General features: G+C 30.4%; 1 protein-coding gene across 4 annotated transcripts in view; it reads right to left on the bottom strand.

The window, feature by feature from the left end:
* Window positions 1-616: 616 nt before the first annotated feature.
* POSTN (periostin) overlaps window positions 617-25,182 on the bottom strand; it is a 44,476-nt gene continuing 19,910 nt past the window's right edge. The window contains exons 11-23 of one of the 4 annotated variants that reach the window (XM_051987408.1): window positions 24,922-25,058; window positions 23,299-23,429; window positions 21,281-21,411; window positions 21,039-21,141; window positions 20,480-20,547; window positions 19,824-19,869; window positions 16,028-16,108; window positions 12,581-12,661; window positions 11,742-11,831; window positions 10,588-10,668; window positions 10,171-10,254; window positions 3,067-3,108; window positions 617-1,780 (exon numbers count right to left, since the gene is read on the bottom strand). In XM_051987408.1, the coding sequence (XP_051843368.1) occupies window positions 1,743-1,780; window positions 3,067-3,108; window positions 10,171-10,254; window positions 10,588-10,668; window positions 11,742-11,831; window positions 12,581-12,661; window positions 16,028-16,108; window positions 19,824-19,869; window positions 20,480-20,547; window positions 21,039-21,141; window positions 21,281-21,411; window positions 23,299-23,429; window positions 24,922-25,058 (1,113 nt within the window). In that variant the 3' untranslated portion in view covers window positions 617-1,742. The remainder of the gene's footprint in view (window positions 1,781-3,066; window positions 3,109-10,170; window positions 10,255-10,587; window positions 10,669-11,741; window positions 11,832-12,580; window positions 12,662-16,027; window positions 16,109-19,823; window positions 19,870-20,479; window positions 20,548-21,038; window positions 21,142-21,280; window positions 21,412-23,298; window positions 23,430-24,921; window positions 25,059-25,182) is intronic. The other 3 variants (XM_051987409.1, XM_051987406.1, XM_051987407.1) reach the window with 3 other exon arrangements.

Raw genomic sequence — 25,182 nt, 5'->3', positions numbered from 1 at the left:
CAAAGACAAAATATACAAACACTCATAAAGAAACAACATAAATCTTGGGGAGCCAAAATCATTATTGCATAGGATTTAGCAGCTTCTACTTAAAGGACTGAAGAACTTAGAATATGAAATTTCAGAATGCAAAGAAGCTTGCTTACAACCAAGAGCAGCTATCTAGCAAAATTGAGAATCATCTTAAAGGGGAAAAAGTGAATATTCAATGAAATAGGGGATATTCAAACTTTCCTGATGAAAAGACCAGAGCTGAACAGAAAATTCAATCTTCAAATATAAGACACAAGAGAAGCACAAAAAAGTAAGTAAGAAAGAAAAGAAAAACAATAGTACAGTGTTTAACAAAGTTAACCTACTTATATCCCTACATGGACAGACAATATCTCTGAAAGATTTAAAAGATATTTTAAAAAACATTACGAAGTAAGCATGTTTTATATGATTTTATATTTATTTGGTGATTTGGTATTTTTTCAAGCTATCTCATTATAATTTATGTAAAATGATTCATAACTTTTTAAAGTTGGAAGGGACATTTAAGACCATCTATACAGCTCCATCATTTTAATGATGAGAAAGGTGAAGTATAGATAAATTAAATGACTTATTCCAGTTCTCTTAATTTTTACTTTATTGAACTTTCCAACATAGCATGTAACTTTCTATCCATAGGTATGCCTGAAGCTTGAGAACACCTGGGCAACCTTAACCTACTCTTTTCATTTCTCTATTCTAATCATTACCTTGCCAATACATGGGACACTGAATTTAGTAAATTTCCTTTAATGAATATTTGTTTCAAAAAGAGGTATAAAGTCATGTTCCCAAACCCAAACCACCTATTAAATTAAATCCTTGTAACTTCAAAGCTACACATTTTGAAGTAACTTTCTTTGGACTTGACAAATGGCTGTATTGAAACATTTAAGATTAAAAATATACATATATATTGCAAGAAGCAAATGACAAACAGTTCATGAATACAAAACAAGTTATAAAAATGACATCATTTACAAATAACTCCACATTAGTATCAGAAATGAGCAAAGCATTTTTGATATAACAGTTTCCATATCAAGCACCCATTTTTTTTTTTTTTTTTGCAATTTAATTACCCATGCAGAGGTAAAATGTTTGTGTGCATTCTATGTTTCCCTTAGATGCAATTTATGACTCAAGCTTCTTAAAGGGATATCATTTCAAGACTTTAAGATTTACATTGAATTGAATTGGCTTCATGTTGCAAATACTGATTTTGTGTGTATCTTGCCAACATTTTCACTTTTGGAAATGAATTTTTGAAGCTTCACATGAATTGGTAAAATTTAGTCACTCAGATTTTCATGAAATAAAAGAACATGATGCCAGCATTGGCATTATCCACTATAATGAATGCTGTTGGCATTAAAACCTGACAAAAATTGTTTTGCATTTGAAGATGCAAGGACTCTGCTGAGCTATATGTGCAAAGCACATACAACTCATTTCCCTCTCACTATCCATATTCTTCTACAAACACATCTATTCATTCATTTTCTTTTTTAAAAATTCTAATTTCATTTATATTTCTCATTTACAAGAAATAGCAAAATTTACATTCTGGATTGTTCCCTGCTTTTTCTGCAATGGGCTCATGGTTCAGTTTGGAAAGGTTTCCAAAATCAAAGTGGCTTTCACAATTTTTTCTTCAAAGATTCAACGGTTGATTTATAGTTGTACGAGGTCTGCTTTCTGGAGTATCACTGAGGACGACCTTCTCTTGACCTTCTTCTTGTTCCTGGATGAGGGAAATGAAAGGTACCTTGTAAATTTGTACAAGCAAGTTAACTCCAAGGATATGAAAGCCAATTAACCAATAATTCAGAGGTGGCAGGAAATCATTTTCAAAGGAGAGAACATCAAGATGTGTGTTGTAGGGGATAAGTCATATTAATATTCAGAGTAAATGAATGAAATTTATTCACATGGCAGCTTTGCTTTTTAGTAATGTTTCATATAAATTTTTCTTAGTAACTTGATTTATTTATATTGTAGAAGCTGATGATTAAAAAAAAATTCTATATAGCCTCAGACACTTAATACTTCCTAGTTGTGTGACCCTAGGAAAGTCACTTAACCTCAATTGCCTCAGCAAAACAAAACAAAACAAATAATTCTATGGTAAATTCTTCATTAAGACAAAGGCTCTCCAACATACATTTTATTTGATCTTTTAGGTGCATAGAAAGGGGTCAGTTTCTAGGTGAGGCATACTAATCTTGAACAATAAGCATTACATTTGGAGAGGACTTGATTGAGTAGCTCTTAGAAATTTAAAAATTATATTATATTGCTTCTCTCTCCTTCACCTTTTTATTCCATCCTTTCCAAACCTGATCTTTTGCCTTTTCAGTGTTAATATTTCTGAAGCAATGAGAAGGCAAGTTTGCTGAAAAGGAGAATCTAAAAAAATGTACATTTCTTATATGATTAGGAGGTAATTATAGGATATTTGTCTTAAGTTAAATATATCTTGATATTTCTGAATAGTTACAATAAAATCTTTTCCTTAACATTTGCACAGCATTATGACTCATCATTGTTTGTATATATTGAACACTAATATCTAAGCATCTGAAACAGACCTATATGGTTTGTCTTTGTTCCAAGATTTCTAAAGGCTTACAGTAAAGTTACAGTTGCTTTGCTATCTCTTCTTTAAATTTATGAATTGATATCTGAACTCAATAAATGAAGAATGGGCCAGTGACCAGATACAGTCATCTGTTAATGGATACCCAATTGCTTTTCCTTAGATATTTATGTTTTTCTCCCCTTAATACTTTTATAGAAAACAATTAACTTTTTTATTTCACATTAGATTTTTACTTCAATGTCCCTTTTTTCAAGATATGTGCTAATTCTGCTATTTTAAAGACTAACAGTAGACTACCCGAACCTTCCTCTTTTTTCACTACTCACAATTAAATAAAAAAAAAAGTTTATTATACATTCAGTACTAGATTTCTTAAAAAATACAAACCTTTTTTGGGGAAAGAATATAAATATTTTAATGTGTTCTACCTTGTGTCCTTTTGTTGGCTGGTACTTTCCTCATTGGTCGGTCTAGAAAAAATAACAATAGTTACAGAAACTCCAAAATTGTGCTTGGATGAAAAGTGGAATATCTAGTTAAATGAGCATATGCAAATCTTTGGAAATAGACCTTATATTATCATGATAGTAGCTTTTACAGTGGTTAATTTGTTAATCTGAATACCTAAAATAAAGAAACTTTTATCCACAAAAAGAAACTATTAATTCACAAATTTTAAAAAAAAATGTCCATTATGTGTATTACACAATGTTCCATTACATGATTTAGAATACACCATGATATCTCAAGAACTAATACATAATATGAATTCCTCCCTATCTCCTTCTATAGATGATATTGATTCATGTTCCAAAGAGATAACTGCAGAATGTTATCCAATATTTAGTAGAAGTAAATTATCCCAGAGTTATTCCATAGGAATTCTCATAAATAAAATCTCTTCCAGAGTTAATATAATGGATCTCTTTGAGTCTCTGTAATATTTCTAGTTGTGACAATAAATCTAAAAGTTGTGTAACAATGATTGAGGATTAACTGGAAATTTCCAAAAGTAGAAAACCAGGAAAACTAAAAAAATATATAAACAACTCTATGTCTCTATGTCCAAGCATACTTTTTGAAATCAATAGAGCAGTTTCTTCCCACCAAATATTATTGTATTTTTGTTAATTTGGTTTCTGCTGGGTCCTGTCTGCTCTTTCACTATGCCTCTGAGAGGTTATATAAGTAACAAGCCTTAACTCAAAAGTTCTTGTTTTTTTCAGGTCATAAACTCTTTGCATTGTATAGTGAAGCCTGTGAAGCCCTTTTTTCAGAATAGTATTATAGTCAATTAGTCAATAATCATTTACTAAACATCTGCTAAATATCAGACTTGAGTTAAGCAATGGGAATAAAATGAAAGGAAAAAGAAAGTGTAATGGGGAAGATGACAAGAAACAACTTTGAATAAACTATCACAGGATGCATTGGAAATCATTAATAGAGGGAAGGAACTGGAAATAGATAAAATAGAAATAAATTTAAAAAAAGCTAAATTTTTACTGAGAGATTAGTTAAAAAAAAAAAAAAAAAGAGATGTTATTTGTCTGCTTCTCCATATTTATAGACATCCTAAAACCAACCCATGGTCTTCTTGGAAGGCAATGGATATCAAGTTAAGAATCCATGCTCTAGAAAGTCCTATATGAATCCAGTTATTTGAATGTGGTCTTCCCCATTTGACTATGAGCTCCTAGAAGGTAAGAATTATGTTTTTGCTTTTTTTTTTTTTTGTAATCTCAATGCCTAGCATAGTTCTTGATGCATAGAACTTAATAAATGCTTGTCATTGATGAAAATTGGTCATCATCTCAAAGGCTTTCATGAGAACAAAGGACCAGACTTGTGATGACCATGTTAGCACCCTGGATACTTTAGAATCAGCCAGAGTCAGGATAAGCAATAGTCCTTGATCTTTATTCTTTGTGGAGATGAACTGAATGGAAATACGAAGTGAGAGGAATTGCAACATGAATCCACCAGGAGTGACTCTGGCTTTTCTCACTCTATCCTCTAAATTCTCCACCTAATCTCCTATACAACAGATCAAATCTGCACAGAGTAGTGGACAGGGCCTTTCTTTCTCCAAGCATATGCTAATAAAGTATTGTCCAATTGGTAATTAGCCTTAAGTGCTTGGATCTCAGTGCATCACCTCAGTTTTAGCCCATTACACAGACTTATTTTGTTTGTACTTAGGGTGAATCAGGAGCAATAAATAGATGTTAGACAAAGGTCAAATGAGATGATGCCAAGAAAAATTTCTTAGCAATAAAAAGCTGTCCAAAAGAGGAATGAGTTTGTTTAAATTGGATTCCTTTGGTATAAAGTTTATACTAGAAGGCCACAGAGGTTTTTCCCTCCTCTAATTCTGTGATTATGTGCTATTTAGTTTAGAAGCAATTTATTTTGGAGTATGTTTATATGCTGTATTTTTTTTTCTTTTCGGAAATATTTCTGGCTGCCCTCTTCATATTAACTTTCTTGATATCTTTAAATAGGCAGGTACCATCAAGGTGGAACACAACTTTTGGCCACCAATAAATGGGCTTTTTCAGTCTTTTTTTAAAACAATGTTTTTGTGAATGTGGATCAAAAGAGAAAAATCAGTTTCTACACTAACAGTACTTCCTATACTAGTTCATTCCCTAGAAAAATCACAAAAAAATGTCATTTATAATCTGTCTATAGCAAAGTGACCAAATAAAAACTTCTTAATCTGCTTTGTTTTTTCCCAGTTTTTAAAATAACATAAAAGAGTTTGTGGTATTCACTAAGAACCATTTGTGGATTTTCTCATAGAGCTACAGAAATAGAACAATTATATTATTTGGATGAATTGTTTCCTGTCATACACAGTAGTATTCCAAAGTGTCTTTAATTTAAGTATGAATAATGTGGCATACATAATCATAAAATAAAGTGCAGAAATACAATGAAAACTCAATAATTTAAACTAAAACTAAGGGATTTTAAAAATGCTTACTACTTCTAAGTCTCATCCAAAAGACAAGGGGATTCAAATTAAGGTTCTTCAAGCTTTCTTCAAGCTCTAAGCATCTTTAATTTTGCATTTGGCTTATAGAAGTTTCCCCAAATAAATGCATTGTTTATACTTGTGAAACATATAGTACAATGGTAAGGACATTATATTGAAAGTTTTGGGATTATAGATTTAGACCTAAAGTTTTTTTTTTTTTTTTTTTTTTTTTTTTTTTTTAAGGCTATATATTCCAACTCCTGATTTAAAAGTTTAATAGAGAGTCTAGTTCCCAATCCAATCCAAGTCACTTATGAATTATATGACACTGTCAAATCAATTCACTTTTCTGGGCCTCACTTTTTTTTCCTCTGTAAAATGAGTAGGTTGGACTACAATGGCATAGTTCTCAATCATATAACACTACTCAATAACACCAACTCATGGCTAACAAAGCCTTGCCATAGAAGAGATGAACTACTTTTAATAACAGAAAATGATTCCTAAAGTCATATATTTAGAGTGTTGGAAAATAATTTGTTGTCATAAGTAGTTTACACATTTTCTCTGCAACATTTTTCCATTTAGATTGCTATGGAAATCAGGATAAGTATTGAGCCTGTGATTTTACTGAAGTTAGGAATTCCCATATAAGGGAATGCTTTCTATCAATGCAGGTTGGCACTTTCTTTGCAATTTACAGTCTTAATGAATTGCCTACAGCACAAGTGACTTAACCATGATCATATAACCAATAAACGACATAGTTAGAACTTCAATGCAGGTTTTTCTGTTTTCAAAGCCAGTTTTTCGGCCTTTTTTTTTACGTATTATCTTTTTGTTTGCTAAACATTTTAAAATAAATATGTATAAAAGGGAACTTATTCATCCCAACTCCATCTCCAAATTCAATGTTAACAATTGAAGAATGCATGAGGCCCGAATTAATAAAGTTTCAGTGAGTTATTCATGATTTGGAAATTTAATAATGGGAAAATATGAAAGTAATTATTCTTAAAGATATAATATCACTTTAAATATTATTACTAAATTTCAAAATATTCTCTGCCATTCAATAATAAACATCATTATGCTTGACCATATTTGTAGATGTGAACTGCATGGATATTGAATAAATTATCTGGATGCTCACAACTACAACGTATTTTTGTTTGAAGCATTTACATTTGGAAGATCCTAAACTGAATAGATACCATCTCTTACTCCATGGGTGGACAACCTCCATTAAATTTTTATGCTGTAATTCATCAAGGCATGAGAATAACTGAATTCTCAAAAGCTCTCCTCATAGAGCCACAATTCTGGAAAGTCTAACCATGCCAAGGTGATGGAGATGAATCTTCTAGCTAAGGCTTAAGTGGTTCATCAGTAAATTATTTTCTGTTCTATCTAAAAGCATCTACCAAGCTTTTGAGGGACTGAATGCAATCTGTTTCTTTGAAAGCTTCCTTTTTCCAAGAAAAAGAAAACAATGCTTGAAGTACTGATTGATTAATGGTTTCAAAAGATACTGATTACATTTTAAACCCCAAACTCATTGATGTCAATTGAAGATAAGAATCTCAGGGCTGTTAGGGGCAGAGACAAACTAATCTGCTTAAAGGACTTTATTGACTTCTGTGTTTTGATAATCTGTGGTTCACTCTCAATTACTTTTGTGAACTGTTGTACAGAGTTCCAACTAAGATAAGCATTAGAGACAAGTGATCACAGTTGCATAATTCATTATCAATTTGGAGAGAGGATGGAGATTCCATCCTTGGGTGATGAAATCGGGGACATTTTAGAGGCGTGTGCTTTTGAGATAATCATTACATAAAAGACAAGGATATGCTCTTTGTTAATCAAACTACATAGGTTTAAACACAACACTATTCAGAATATAGCAGACAATTATGACTAAAGGTGTAAAGGTATCCATTAGCTTTGTATGGAATTAGTTTTTACCAAGAGCTAAATGTTGGGTCGGGTAGATGGCACAATAGATAGAGCACCATCCCTGCAGTTAGGGGAACCTGAATTCAAATTTGGCCACAAACACTTTATATGTTCAAGCTGTGTGACCCTGGACAAGTCAGTTGACTCCAATTGCTTCAGCAAAATTAAATAAATAAATGAAAGCCCAAATCCAGTCTTAATTTGTTCAATTATCTCATAAGTATGTCTCTCTCTCAAAAAAAAAAAAAGTATTATAGATGTCATAGTGCAATGATGATGGGTTGAATGATCAGAAAATTAGTCCCCTGACATGTCAGCAGGTTAAATATTTTAGTACTTTGCAGTACAAGTGAAAAAGAGACTAGAAAAGTATTTATGTTTGACAATGTACTGAGTAGAGTAATAGAAAATTCAGGTTTATAGAAATACAAGACAAGTTCATTTTGGTGACAAGTCAGCCAGATCCTTGAGGAAAGGATACCATTTATTGGATATAAGTAGAACATTATCATTAGTAAAGAAGCCCTTAAAATTTCATATATACATCTTGCCTTGGCTAAACATGTTGATGGATGCTGCATGAGTATAGAAGAATTTAGAGAAATGATCATAAGTTTAAAATTCCAATGAGATAAAATGTTTAAAATATGCTATAATCATAGATGCCAAATTATTCATCAGTTAATAATAAGTTCTAAATTTGGAATGGATCTTAGAAATCATCTAATATAACCCATTGGCCTTTTCATAGGGAAGGAAAGAAAACCCATCCAAATTATTCATCTAACAAATCCATGAACAAATAAAAAAAAAATAAGAAATCTCATAAGTAATCTATCAATAAACTATATCATAATGTTTTATAAAACAGAAAATAATAGCAAAAATAAAGCTAAATAAATGAAAGCATTACAAGATGCAGCTACAAATTGATTCTTTTTTTTTTTTTTAATAAAGCAGTACTATTCTACAAAGCTGCCTATTATGGAATGGAAGAAAAAGGAATTCAAATAATATTTTACAACATACCTATTGGGTGTCTAATGATGCAATATAATTGGATTTTTCTGTATTTGAAAATATTAGACTTTCATTATTATTTAACTTGGACTAAATTGTCCTGTATAGTGATCTCCTTTCAGGGAGATGATTTTTCCTGAACTCCCAAAATACTCCATTAAAATTACACATGGCTTTAAAAAAATCTAGTTAATAAATAACATTCATATTTAGTATTTCAAAGCTCATCAGCAGAAATTTAGTGATTATTTCAGACTTTTTGAGGTAAGGATGAAAATAAATGAGATCAAATGATAAGTATTAGGAAAACTTATCCAAGAGAGATATCCCTTCACCCTATGGGAAGAATAGTCATAAGACTAAAAAAAATTACTTAAAACAGTTTGAAATAATTGTTTTAAATAAAAAAAAAACAACATATTCTGGTACAGTAAAACTGCCTTAAAACAAGAGAGATTTGAGTTCAGGTTTTATATCTAAAACATAATGGCTGTGATCTTGATCTAGTCACATAACATGTCAATGCATTTAAGCATAGGATCTAAGTAATAATAAAAGTACTGATTTGTATTAGCAAAGGGAATTTTCTCATCTGAGAGTTCCCTTTACTAGGGAAATCAGTTTATTCAGTTTCTAATTTTAAATCAATGGCAAATTTCTGTTTCCATTTTATAGGTTTTTCTTTTTTTTTTAACTTAAAGTTATGTTTGTACATATTATATTTTAAATCACTTAATAATTTAAAACAATAATTTTTAATAAAGATCCAATTTAGAATAACATTTTTGGATAAATTTGATTTCATTTAAACATTGTTAGAAAGGTTATGAAAATAGTACAACTGACCTAATCAGAAACATTTACATTGGCTATTTATCTTGCTATAAGGTAACCATTATTTAAAACTTTTATGGTGAAATTTGAATTCCTTTTTTTTCCCCCTCACACTGATATTACAGGCAATTCTACTTAATGCAACAAGCAGTAAACATTCCATATTATTTTAGATTGGGATTAATTTCATATGCAAAAATTATCTATACCCCCAACTACAGATCATGACATCACTGTTAGAAGAAATAAATATCCCCATTCTCAAAAAATGTAGTTTTGGAAAAGGAAGTTATCGAGGCATCACTTCTTGCTACCTCTATGGATATAAAGATCCTTTATCATGCTTGCTGCTCTAGAAGCAATGAATACTCATTTCAAGCTTCTTGAAGAGTATATTCTACAACTCTAGGCCTCTTTAAATTTTAAAATTCACCAGTTTTACACTTTTCAAATTAAAAGAGGAAGATTCTTTCTATGTAAGTGAAAAAAGTATTCATTACTCCCCAAGCTTTGTTCTAGAAAACCTTTTAAAGACTGTTGAAACTGCTTCATTATTTGGTCATTATCATTTTGTTTCACCCAAAGCAAACCAATTGGTCTGTTAGAACAGGAGCTGCTTATAAAAACAAATATTAATTCAAAACTCATTCAGTCTTTAAAAAGCTGAGAGGAAATCTTTGGTGAGAATTTGTCACCAGTACCTGTTAAAAAGGTTAGTCATTACCCATTTACTAACCTCCCTGAAGCAGCCTTTTGATTTCTTCATCTTCAAGCAAATGAGCATCACTACCTTCAATGAATTTGGTGACCTTGGTGACCTCTGAGAGGATACATGTTCATAGCAGAAATTGGTTTATTCAAGATTATTACATAGAAATCAATTTCCTTAACAATTCAATAGTAATAATTTTGAGACCTAAATTTTTCTGCTTCAAGAAAATACAGGATATCATTTTTTATTTTTCCAAACAAATAAAACCAATGCAACTGCTAAGTGTTAGAAACTATAAATCTGTGTTCTCTTTTGTTAAGTTGGGAGGGAACCTAAATCAAAAAGAGAATTGCAGCATAATGAACTGTTAAAACCTCCAAAGTTTTCATAAAATAATTGATCTTGATATACCTAGATTCTTATTAATATAAAGATACAAACCTTCCTGAAGAAACTTCTTTAAAGTTTCTTCTGTCTCTCCAACATTACCAGAAGAAATGCGGGTATATTTTATTTCAGGACCTAAAAGAAAGAGAATTGGAATATAACATTTTAAATCTGGATGAATCCATTCAGTTCACCAAATTTTTAGGCTTTTACTATATGCTGACTGATTCAATACAGGATAAGAATAAAAACTGGGGAGTAATCACAGTCAGGAAAATTATGTGTGATTATTAAAATCCTCCTTTAAAAGATACCAAATGGCACAAATAGTTTAATATGTAAACAGAGCTATCTTTCTCTGGGAATCTAATTGCTTTGTATTTACTCTTTATAGAGTCTTTTGGCTTTACTGAGCATATTCATGTTCTTTACCCCTAATAGGATGTAATGGCAATGAGAACAAAAATAATTTAATTTTTTTTTTGCACTTTTCATATAGTAGGCACTTAGTATATGTTTGTTGACTGAATCAACAAAAAATAATAGCAAGGACAAGGCAGTAGCTATACAGTTAGGAAACTTATGAATATGTTTATTAAACTTTTCATGTTGTGTAAAAAAATACCAAATAGAACAGCATTCAATATACAACTAGAGAGATTTTTCTCTGGAAAACTAAATTGAATACCCTCTCAATAATTCAATTATTACTGTTCATTAATAATAAGCAATATAAAGTCTGTTCATTTTATATTAATGTCAGTATGTTTAAGATAAAAATGCTTTTAAAATCAGTTCTAGTAGGAAATATTTAAGAAATACCTGTTTGGATTGTTGTTTCCTAACTTAGAGAGGCAATCTAAGTTTGTAGATAGAGTTGACTTTGAAATTAGAATGGTGTAGATTTAAGCACATCCTACTTCTGATATAAATTGTCTTTGTGAATTTGGGTAAAATCTCTTCAGGTCTTTCTAAGACTCAAATTTGGAGGATTGACAAACTTACTTTGGGAGAGGAAGTCCCCTTCATCAGTGAGTTCACAGGTCTACACATACACACACATCATGAGTTTATTAGCCCGTGCATTTTATTTACCTCAACTAAATATTTTCATACTAAGGACTACTTTCAGATGGCAAAAATATATTGAAGTGATAATATTTCACTCTGCAGTACAGAAGTCAGCTATATATAGGAGTATAATTTACCTTTAATAATTCTTTCTTCTGTTGTCTCTTTTTCAGTTATTTCTACTGGTCGCCCACCAATAATTTTGGTATATTTTTTAATAATTGGTTCTGAAAAAAATAAAAATGTAATAAATCACTCAGTAGTTATTAGAATACTGCCCACAAGGCAGCTACATGTTTCAATTTCTTATTGAAAACATGTCATTTGAATATTTAATCCAAACCAGAATTCTCCTTGATATAAATCTACTTAGCATCAAGTTGTAACAATGTTACTGGGGATTTGGAATAGTGGTGAAGGCCAACCTAAATAGCTGACAGCAGTTTTACTTTTTGATGACTAGACCTCTTATGACTCTATAGATGAGTTTCAGTGAACCATGCAAGATTATATCCTGAACTCTGGAATAAATTCTAGAGAAAATTATGTCTTTTTAGAAATAGTACTATTTTGGTACAGATTTACCTACTGTTACTATCTTTATCTTTATATCTTGTAGTCTAGAATACCTCATTTATAGCTACAAAGTGAAACCTGAGTTTGGTTTCCAAAGCAATTCATTATATGAAAGCCAGTAATTTCATTAGTAAGCTGGTTCAATTATACCCATTGAAAGAGTTGCTTTATCTAAAGAGCTTCTCTTGCTATATACTTTCTGTGGAGTATGATCACCTTAAGAACTTGTACACTAGGACAAATATATATTTAAATATCCATAAAGCTACATGTGATAAAAACAATTTCAGTTTTCTTTTAAAATAGTTCAAAAATGGCAATAGGAACAAAATCATTCTGAACTTCAAAGATGGTTCTAAAATAGGCCCAATGAAAATACTGAATCATGTTTAAAACTCACCTCCATGAATCACTTTAGTTACTGTTTCACCCTCCTTAATCACTTGGAATTCAGAATCACCTTCAATTCTCATTGAAGGTCCTGAAAAATTGTTTTAAAACATAAAAGGTCATATAAAAACTTTTGTTTACATGATTTTTAACACTATCTGAAAACCTAAAGTCTAAAGTCTAAATTGACTAATTTAGTCTAAAGTGAAAATTCATTTCACATCTGTCTACCTATCTATAATTCAAATCTCTAGTTTTTGAAATTATTAAATGGAGTTTTATTTATTTTGGCACAAGTTAAGTAGTATGTTAACTCATTTCCTTACTGAATTCTCAGAATTAAATGGAAGAATAATCTAATCATGTTATTTTTTTTATTTCATTTTGATACAGTGGCAAGACTACTGACTTTAGCGTCAAATGACCTGAGCTCAAATCCTACCTGGAATGCTTACTAGCTGTGTGAACTTAGACAAGTCATTTAACTTCCCAAGACCACAGTTTACACATCCATAAAATGAGGCTGACCTAGACAGCTTCTGACAGTTCTTCCCGTGCAAGGTCTATGCACCTATAAATACTTAGACATTTATAATCCTTGCTTTGCCACACAATCTTCTTTCTTGCTTTTTGCTAAATGACACAAAAACCTCAACATCCACTGACCATTTACTTTAAAAAATCAATGCATAGAACTGAGTAAAACATCATAACTTCATCTCTGCTTGGAAATGCAGAAGCTCTCTCTCTGTGTCTCTTTGGGTCTCTGTGTCTTTCTAATTTTGAGTCTCTCTCTCTCTCTCTCTTCCTCTTTCTCTCTCTCTTTTTGTAAGGGTGTGTGTGTGTGTGTGTGTTTATGTGTGTATATCTCTCTGCGTGTGTAAAATAATTATATGCAATAGTACTTACCTGTTACAGAAATATGATAAATAGATTAACCAATTAATTAATGATCCCATTCCCTTTTAAAATACCAAAGAAATGTTCAAGTATAGTTTACTTGCAAAATGTCTTTGCTTTATAAGCAAAGCATTTTGAATGTTAGGAAGTTGATTACTGCATTAGTTCCCAAAAATACTTCATAGAATAAAGAAGAAAGTTCAGTACATTTAACTCATGCTATAATACCTGACAATGCAATGTGATTTCATTTTTTGTACTTGCAGTCTTTTCTTACAAAAAATTATCATTCCGAATCATTGCCTGACTGTTAATTAAAAAAAAAAAAAACTGTGAAGTATACACACCCATAGAAGCTAAAAATCATTCAGCAATGAAACTTAGAGGAAGAACTTAAGAAATATGGAAAAATATATTATGAATTTGCATAATATATTACTGAATGTTTTAATATCCACAAAAGGAAAATGATGCAAAATAATTCTAAATAAAAATAATCTTCAAATAAATGAACATATCCTCATTTCTGTGCTGTTTTTACAAAAAGCAAAATAATATAAGAGAATAATTACCACATAAAGAATCCTCATGTCAAGTTTTTTTTTTAATCTAGAGCTTGATAAAATATCATTGTAAGAAAATACTGCAATTTTGAAGGTTTAATGATACCATAAGAAATGAATTACATGACAGACCTCAGCTTTACAAAAGTGAAGTGTAACCTTTAAGCTGAGACTGGAAGAATATTAGCAGAAGGAGAGCAGTATGAAGATCCATAACCTTCTAATCTAATCGTTTTGTTTCTCTATATCACTTCAGGGACTATAGCTAGTGAGCCAAAAATGATTTGGCTTTATGCTTTCATATGGATTTTCCAATTTCATGAGTGTAGCCCAATTATAGAATGAACATCTATTACCCCTCTGCACAATATACATGAAAGAAAATTGGGCAGAGTATTTCTAGCAGAAGTAGGCGGGTGAGACAAGCAGGCAGAATGGAAAGATTGGTCATTGTAAGAATTGTGAAGAACCTTAATAAGGAAAATAAAGAGTTCCAAAGTTGATTTCAGATAAAGATGAGGAAATGTGTTTGAACTCTATCATAGTTTTTTTTTTTTCTTAATAATAGTAGGAATAAGTATTAGCTTATAAATAAGGTTTGTTTAGAGGTTTTTCAATGAAAATAAAAAAAAAAACATTTTCTCAATGAAAGATTTCTGAAAGCTAATTATAAACCATACAGACCCATATTTCTATTAGACAAAAGATGAAAACAATGTTCACCAACACAATATGCAAGAGAATACTTAAAAGAATTGTGAGATGTGCAAATTTAGAACCATCTCCTCTCTAATTATTCATATAGATCATTTGTGCCTGACTTGGTAAAGCTTTCTAAGGATTTAAGGGTTTGATCAGTTACAGTTGGACTTACTGTATCTTGACTCCAACATAGTGATATCATTTTGGTCCTCTTTGAGAATGAAGCACAACCAATTAACTTAAGAGTTTAAGAACAGACATTTTCTCAAAAAATTTAGTAACCAGAAAATAACTTTTAAAGGAAGTCAGATAATTAATTATAAAAATGACTTTTCCTCATTTGTTATAAATGTTAATTTTAATATAATACTTAAAAGGAATAGACAAAAGCTGCCATATAATCCTTCACCTAATTTTACAGGATCTGAAACTAGCTACCATAGAATAGTAAAATATTTAAAATAGAATCAAGAAGTTAAAAGCATATTTTGTGTAAAACTATGGCTCTGACCCATGTAATTTACATTTTGTTCTTCCTTACATTAAAAAAACAAAACAAAACACAAAAAAAAAACTTTTCCAAAAGTTCATTCACCACATTTAAATACTTAAAGGAGAAATTTCTTTTGAATATGAGAAATCCAGAAATGATGACCTTCCAAGAAAAAATAGTGAAAAAGAAAAATAATTAAAAAGAGCTATACTTGAAGATGATTCAGACAGAAAAAGACAAGAACCTATTTAATATAGTTCTATCAATGAAAGAAATTGAAGAAATAAAAATGATGGCTCATATTAGAGCCTTTACCAGTCAACAAATTCTAGCCTCTCATTTCTCAAATCATGATACTTAACATTCTTTATTGAAAGGAACCAATGATTTGGGAAGTAGCATTAATAGAAGCCAAAAGTAATAAATTTTAAGAAATTGCCAAAGAGGTTACGTTTACAAAGTAATTGTAGATCAATCAAAAAATTTGAATTACAAGAATGTATAAGATTTGGTTGCTTAAAGAATGACTGGGTAGCAGAGCAAAGGCCTTGGTCACTTGAGTTTAACTTAAAACTTAGCACAAGTAAATGTACTGAAGGAGTTAAGAACATATAAGATCCACTTATTTTGCTACAGCCTTTACATTTTGCATTCTGCAATCATAGCAGCATGCCATTGGTTTAAAGGAATTTAGCATGTTAGTCTCAAAAATGTAGTAACATTCCCAGAAATCAATCTATTATATAGATATTTTTTTTCAAAATGAAAAAGAAGTATCTATTAATAGATTGATTTTTACCTTCACTTTTGACAATAGGTTGAAGACTGCTTTCAATCACTTTAATTTTGGGTTCCACAACTTTTGTAATAATTTTAGTTGCTGAAAGTACAGAAAGTGGAACATGAATGATACATATAAATATAAATATGTATATACATACATACACACACACACACACACACACACACACACACAACCAGCCAGAACAGCATTGTTCTTTTATTAATGGCCATTAAATGGTTTTGAACTATCATATATAATACAAGTGCAGGGACTCAGAATCCAGCAATGTTAATTGTGTCATATTCAGTATCTTCAGAAATCCAGTTAATGAAGATTTTGAATTTCCTTGATTTGGTTGTGATCCAATTTCATGCTCATTAAAGAACATTTATCTGGAGAACTCAGATTTTAAAAAATTTTACCACTAAGCTCTTTACCTTTAATTGTACTTCTTGAAAATAGGGGCTGCATGATAATAGAAGATAAATAAACATAATTAGACTTATGCAATTGACCATATTTCAAATTGCATTCTTGGTTTTTATCCCTCTCCATTAAAGAAAAAATGAAAGACAAAGACTATAAAACATTTTTTCATGCATTGGATTATAGCAATAAGGAAAGAAGAGCAAGAAAAAAATGTCAGCATAATTAAGAATCTCAATTAAACTTCAGGCAGCTAGATATGGGCTCTATACAACAAAATATTATATGTTGAGTATTTCAAACATCAAAGTTAACATCTTTGATTTCTTTTTTAGCAACATCAAAAACAAATTCTATTAGTTCTTATATTATTTTCTTCTTGACTCTAGAATTAAAGTTATATTGAAAATAAAAGTAATACAAGGTAAAAATATGGTTTCTGTCTATGCAATCTGAAATGGAGATGGGGAGTGGAGGAGGATTTAAACAATATCTAGTAAAAATTTCCAAATTAGAAAAACAATTCGTGCAACTTAATACTTTCACCTTCATTCCTCAAATGTGATATTTGACCTAACTTTCCTCATTTGATTTCCTTAAATAACCTGGAAAGTGACTAGTTCTCCCTTTTACTTTCTGCCATATAAACCTAGCTACTGTTTCCTCCATTTTCTCATTAGAGTATTAAAAAGATAGCTTTATTCTAATGATTACAATAAATCTGCTTGTGTATACATAGCATAGACATATCAACACTAGAAAATCCAGCTGCTAGCATAATCTGTTAACTTTTCAGATTCTCAGTTCTAATTTCTGAGGAACTTTGGCAGTGGAAACTGGGAGGCTGTAGAAAGGAGGGTTGGGGTGGTGAAGGAGTGTTGGCAAAATGAAGGAGTCTTAATTAATAACTAGATTCAGCCACATTCCATTTTTATGTCATGAAAACAAGCAATGAAACTCATCACATGTCACAATCAATCAATCATATGCATATATATATACACACACATACATACATGCCTGTCATGAAAGAATTTGTTCCAATTAAAGAGCACATGTTCAGAATTGTCTATCAGTTTTCAGCACTAAAAAGTAATCATTTTATAACAATTCCTACATTTTAAAAACAAAGAACTAAGATATTTTTCTTCTTTACATACTGCATACAGTCTTCAATTAAAAATGCATGATGACGGTAGAAGTGAATAAAGTAGTCATTTCTCTTCAAATATTGTATATCTTAACTGATAGAATCTATAAAGTGTTTTCAGAAAAATTATTATTCTTGGTATAATTGAGAAAGTACAATTACTTATCAGATAAATTTAAGGAATTAGATGGTTTTGTTAGATAAAATCAAAAGACAAAGTTATATAAAATAATAAACACAACAAATTATTGATTTAAATTGGACTTAAATTTGAATTTTTCCTTTATGCTCTATTTGAAATAATACTCTTGAATAACAGTATATCTATTCTGTGAGTGATAGCAACAATTTTGTATATGAACACATAGGAAAAATCATGCGAAAGAGGATACGGTATTGAAGTAAGGACCAGAAGACTTAAGTCCATTATAATATTGCTTCATTAGAATATTTGAAAGATGGACTCCTTCAAAATGTAATAAATATTCCCATGTATACATTGCATATGGTGTATGAACAAATGTATGAACATGAACAAATTCAATAATGAAAATAAACTCATTTCTTCTTATGATATCAATTCTAATTTCTAAAATTTTTTTCTGAGCATATTAGAACTATGTTTCATAGTACTATTGTGGGAGGTGGGATAAGTCACTTACTGTCTTTTTTCTTCCTTGTAAAATGAGGATTGTAGTTATTACCCTGTATTTATTTTGATAATACAAAATTCAAATAAGATAAATCTAAAGAACTTTGGAAATTTTGAAACACCATATAAGGGTAAAGCACTGCAATGATCATATTAAAGGATGTAGAAATTGAGAAATGATTAACCAGTTTTTAAAAGTTTACTTGATGTCACAAATTGTAGATTATGCTTTGGATCTAAGGAATTGAGTTTTGTAAATGGGAAAAAATGTTGAAAATAAAGACACTATTATAATGCTGATATCCTTTAGCTTATTCTATGTACAATGTTTCACTGAAACATTTAGGAAATCTTTGATGAAGTAATATTTAATAAATTTTAAAGATGAGGAAACATCATGCAGGTCTTTTTCATGGATAAAGGTCACATAATATTTCTGCTGAACAGAGCCCATAAAGACTTCTTAAATAAGATGAATTAAACAATGCTGGATAATTCTAAAATTTGTAACATTTCAGAATCTTTAGCCTTCCTTTATAATCTTTAAGTAAATTGCTGAGCTGAACTGAGTTATATAAACATATAAGTGAGTTTTATTTCTTATTTAAATTAAATCAAAGCAACAGACATTTTGTTTCACTTATTATGCTGGATTTAGTCCATTAAATTTGGAGGAATTTAGAAAGAGGTTAATTATTCAGATCATTAAAAAAACCAGGTTTTTTTTTTTTTTTTTTTTTTTGGTAGGGGGGAAATAGAGTAATTTTTCTAGCAAAAATAAATGTGCAAATTAAATCTCATATTTTTATTACAGTTATTTTGTTGTTGTTGTTGTTGTTATTGTTATTGTTGTTAAAGCCAAACAGAATGAAAATATTCTGCTCCTCAAAGCTTTGGTGAAAATAAGAAAAAGAAACCCTTCCCATTATCACCTATATTTACATATTAGCAAAAAAAAAAAAAAAATCTAGAGGGATCTTTTTTAAGGGACGCAATTAGAACGTTTATAGTTGGGCCAGATTAGAATTAAATATTCTAGAATTTGGGAATCAGCCATTCTTAGAAGTGGCAGCCAAGCTTTACAGCTGCACATATAGAGAATGGCAAAGAAGCCAGGAACTGTCAAACACTGGATTGCTTGGTTTTGTGTGTTTTTATATTTGTTTTTGTTTTTTTATTTCTGTTCTTGGGACAATTCAGTGTTGAGATGGTTAGAAGTGTTGAATAGTCACTCCTGAAAGCATACACACTGCTTCAGGGTGTCTTCTTGAGCTCCTTCTCTTCTGTCCAGTCTCACTCTACCCTCCCAACTTCATTTTTTTGGTAATTTTTAAAATCACACTTCAAAGCTCAGTGTTAGATGAGTGAAGAGTATGACTGCATCTAAAAGATGTGATCAGGAAGAAATAATTTTCTCTGCACTCTTCTTAACTCTGGAGTAATTGAAAAGTAATTTATCTTCCAGTATTTGAGAGTTCAAATACCAATTTACCAATGACTTACGGTTTAGACCAAAAGAACTCAATTTCATTTTTTTAAATCAATATTTTTCCCATGTTTGAAAATAATGACAGTATACTTACTATAAACAGTTACAGGGATTTCTTTGAAGGTACTGCCACGGACAAACTGAAAATCATAAATGTTTTAAGCTTAGTAGAAGGAAATATGGTATCTTTGCCAACAAAATCAAACATTGCCATCATTCTCACTAAACTACTCTCTTAACAGAAGGGAAAGTCCTCATATTTCATAGGATTAGAAGGAGATCCCAGAGAATTTATATTCTTAACTCTCTGCCAAGCAGACCAGATTATACAAAAAGTATTCTCCATGCAGTACAGAAAGAAATGTTTTGAATGGAACAGTATGATCAACAGTTTCTATACTTAGATAATTATTGGGGACAGAAGGGGATTTATACATTAGTTAGCATCTCTTATTAAAAAGGGATCTAGAATCCAACAAAGTCAAGTGACTCATTTCTTCAAATAAGCAACATGCTATTTTACTTTAAAATATTTTGTATTTTTCTTTCCAGGAATAACATGTTAAATAATAGAAAAAATAATGTTGACTTTATAACAACTTTATAGGTCAGCTATATAGATCATAAAGAGTTAAATTCAACTTTTTTTGGTGTTTGATAAGTTATGCAGACACTTTGGGGAATGTCTTCTAATGATCAGTTTTTGCTAAGCATACTAAAAAGAAAGGCATTAAAAAACAAGTCTTTTACCTTAATTTGAATGTATTTTATCAATTTATTGAGGATTTCCAGCAGTTGATCATTTCCAACAGGTATGTCTATGAAAAACACAGCTCAGAATCAGAATTATTTAGGAGTTTATAGGCTGGTTTGAATTAAAGATCTTAAAATATATCTTTCAAAGGAACCTTATGCTTTAATTTTAAATTAATTTAATTTAAATTAAATTTTAAAAATTAATTTAAATTAAAAATAAAAAGTAAATTAAATTTAGGTCTCAGATCAATGATCCATATCTAGATTATATTTTAAATGCTCTAGCAAGTATTGATTGTAATAATTTCCTCTGAATTAAACATTTTACTCTGATTAAATTAATTAAATTATTAAATTAAATAACAAGAGTTTCTATTGCAAAAGAATTATTATAAAATTAGTTCCAAGAAGATAACTTTACAAAGTATTACTGAATACTTTCTCATAATTTTCTCATAATTAGGATTTAAGGGCACATCTTTTCCCCCTGCAAAGCTTATATTCAGTATGTTAGATTAACTTATTTATTATAGCTGGGGATATACTAACTTACCTGCAGGGTAGAGTAGTTTGTCTACAACATGAATGACACCATTGGTTGTCATGACATCAGATTCTTTTGATTTTACTTCATTCACCATAAGTGTGTTATTTACCTACAAGGGTGAAAAAGGAGGGAATGAAAGACAATGGATTATTGTTTCCTGATAAAAGCTTTGTATGAAATATCCAAATTTAATTACAATATGAATTTATTTCAAATAAATTGCCAAAACTATGAAATAAAGGACTTACGCCTTTAAGAAAGATTTTGCTTCCTTGGGTTGTCTTAAGAATGTTTGTAACACCAGGTTCAAATCCTTTCCCAATGAAAACTCCTGGTGTCAAGTGATAAAGGATAATATTTTGAAGAGCATTTTTGTCCCCTAGGAAAAAATTAAAAAAAAATTCAGAAAATGTCATTGTAAGCTGTGTTTTCAAAACTTCTGACATCAAGCCAGTATCATGACAGAACCTTTCTGTGATCTTTACATGGGACTCAAATATGTGTCTTTTTATATAATACCACTGTATTATAATCAATACAAACTCAGTTAGTGGTCATACAATGTTTTGGCAAATGTCAAGCTACTGTATTGGATTTACATGGGCACAACAACACAATATTACAGTATATTATGCCAAATCACCAAAGTCAAACAACAAAATTTATTGGAGAGACATTAAGGAAGAGATTCAAAGTGGGGAGGGAGGGATCCTAAAGAGGGTGAGCAGCGTGATACAAGTGGGGCCTATAAATTTAAAACTGGGGAAGAGGGTTGGGGGGGGCAAGAAAAAGAAAAGCATAATCTGGGCATAATAAGAGACATTATTTTCAGTTAAAATTCACTTGAAAAAACACACATGTTATATACATAATAATATTATATTATGCATATATGACAATACTTTATATAGATATGGAGATAGATGTGTGTGTATTGCTTGTATATGTTTCTAGAAGCAGAATGATGTATTGGATAGAGAATTGGCTTTGAACACAGGGAGAAATCTAGATTCAAGTCCTGCCTATGATGTATACTAAATATATGACTCAGAACATGTCATTTGCCTCTCGGTTCCCTCAGCAATTATATAAGATTTTATGTTACCATCAAAATGTTGTTTCATATTGATAGAGTTTCTTCATCTAGTAGCTTCTACTGCTAATTAAATCAATAATTCTAATTATAAATATAAAAGATCCAATACTAAGGATTCTGTGCAATAACTGAAAAATATTATCCAGTCTGATGAACCAGAGTGGCAAATTAGAAAAAATGAGCATTTGAAAAAAAAGTCTTTCCCAATTTGAATTTCTTTGTTTTCTTCCTCACCGCTCTGCTGCTTTAAAGAAAAAAAGGAAAAGGAAATTTGAAGTCAGATAAGTGGAGTAAAGGTCCAATAATGAGGAAGACATTAACATGAAGAATATTAAATGAATATTCCTTTGAACTTTTGAAAATGCGACATAAATTACTTGAAATCCAAGAAAAAACTTGAAAAAGTAATAAGTGGACAGAAACAAATAATGTAATATTTGACCTTCTATAAATAATAGTTATTTTAATAATAGTAAGTTTGAAAACTGGTCATATTTGATGCTTAAAGATAACTTAAAAGTTGGAATTCTGAAGAATATAGGGGAGAACAAAGTATAGTATGACTAAAATAATCCTCTGGGTTAGATCTGGTTTTGGGACATTGGGTAGAGACATTTTATTATATGAAAAATGAGTCTCAGATTATTTTTCCTCTCTAAAATTTTATTCTATTAAACTGCAAACTATATTAAAAATGATAATTTCTAATTGTTGAAGTTGAGGGCTAAGTAGGAAAGAAGTTAAAGACTCAAAGGAATCACTATAGGCAACATAGTTTATTGGGAAGAATATTAGATTTAGAGTCAAATAAACTGATTTGAAAGGTTCAGCTACTCACTAACAATATTTCTAATCTTAGATAAGTCATGGTTTTCTGATCCTTAATGTGCTCATCTCTAAATGAGAGGATGTGGATTAAGTTTATCTTCTAGCTTTAACCTGATTGTTTGCCTACCACACTGTTTTCCTCTCTCTAATAAACATATTTCATTAGCCATTTAGTTATCTATGTATTATATTGCTTCATAGTCTATACATACCATGAAGATTGTGATTATGTCTTATCTCAGTAATTTATTTTCTGTACAGCAGTCTTTTAATAAATAGTTGTTGAATCAAAAAGTTCTTAACTTCGAGAAACTAGCACGACAAATTTGTTTTTATACTTACGTATTAGTATTTCTTTTTCTTCATTTGTAAGTCCCTTAAAAGCATCATTAGTTGGCACAAACAATGTCCATTCTCCTGGTTGTATCAGAATATCTTTCAAATCTGCAGCTTCAAGTAGGTTGAGGAAAATGCTAAGTAAAAGAAAAATATATAGCCTTAAGTTCTGATTTAAGATTTAGTAATGCTCATTAAAAATGCATTTTTTTCTGAATGCAGATATTTTCTATCCATAGTTTATTGGGATTGTCTTGGATCACTGAACCACTGAAAAGAACCAAGTCTTTCATAGTTGATCATCGCACATTCTTGTTATTACTGTGTACAATATAATCCTGGTTATTTCATTCAGCATGAGTTCACATAAATATTTCCAAGCATTTCTAAAATGAGTTTGTTCATCATTTTTATAGAACAATAATATTCTACTTCCTTCATGTAACACAACTTATGCAGCCATTTCCCAATTGATAAGCATCTATTCATTTTGCAATTCTTTGCCACCACATAAAGAGCTGCTATAAACATTTTTGCACATGTAGGTTCTTTCCCCTCCTTTATTATTTCCTTGGTAAACACACCTAGTAGTGGCATTGCTGGAACAAAGGGATGCACAGTTTTATAGTGCTTTTGGATGTAGTTCCAAATTGCTGTCCTGAATGACTGGATCATTTCAGAACTCCACCAACAGTGCATTAATGTTCAATCTTTCCCACAACCTCTCCAAAATTTATCATTATTTTTTCCTGTCATATTAGCCATTCTGAGAGGTGTGTGGTGGTACCTCAGAGTTGTTACAATTTGCATTTCTCTAATCAATAGTGATTTGGAGCAGTTTTTCATATAACTATAGATAGCTTGAGTTTTGTCATCTGGAAATTGTCCATATCCTTTGACCATTTATCATTTGGGGAATAACTTGTATTAAATTTGACACAATTCTTTAAATATTTTAGAAATGAGACCTTTATAAAAAACTTTAGTTGTAAAAATTTTCCCCACTTTGTACTTCCCTTTTAGTAATGTTTCTGTTGATTTTGTTTGGCAACATTTTTTTTAATTTAATATAAATAAAGTTGTACATTTTGCAACAATTCATTAATTGTACAATTCTTTTAAACTGGTCATATTTTATGCTTAATAGTGATTTGAACTTCACTATAATGCTGAAGATGCCTTCATGCAGTTTTATGTTTATGATACAGGAATTGGGTAATATTTAAGTTGTTGAGGGAAGGGTATTATCAGTGCATATATTTTTTTGAACTTCTTTTACTGTAAAATTAGTTCAGTTAATGCCATTACAAATTGAAAATATGTTGACTTTTTTCAAAGGAATATTTTCTGTTAACATTTCTTGTCATTATTGACTTAACTATAATAAAAAAGAGGAGACATTGGCTAAAGTATACTTGCTTGTTTTAACTTTCATCTTTTCAAATCATTTTGTCCTAAGAATAAAAACACATGAGAAGTCTCATTTCACTTTTGAAAATATTGTCATAGGTTGCTCATTTTCAGATCCATTTTCAATTCAGTAAGTGGCTGATGGGTTTTTTAAGTACCAGTATGAATGTCAAGGCTGAATACTCATCCATTGAGGAGGCTAAGTTAATAACCTCTTACCTAAAACGCTTATCCTGTTTCAATGTCTCATGCAGAGATTTCTCAGCAGGTTTAATAATCTCTTGGAACACATGAATAGCACCATTCCTTCCCTGTTTACTTCCTCTAAGCATACATGAATTTTCAATGCAGATGGCCTGACAACGGAAAGAAAAACAAATGTTAAACAAAGTTACATGAAAATCTCAATTTGAAAACTTTGGAGGTGATTTGATTTCTGGATTAACCTTCCTGAAAATTACCTAAAACCAAGATCAGGAA

The sequence above is a fragment of the Antechinus flavipes genome, chromosome 3 (assembly GCF_016432865.1).
Source record: "Antechinus flavipes isolate AdamAnt ecotype Samford, QLD, Australia chromosome 3, AdamAnt_v2, whole genome shotgun sequence".
NCBI lineage: Eukaryota > Metazoa > Chordata > Mammalia > Dasyuromorphia > Dasyuridae > Antechinus > Antechinus flavipes.
The sequence above is the reverse complement of the archived record's forward strand: the minus strand, read 5'-3'. Positions and strand labels throughout refer to the sequence as shown.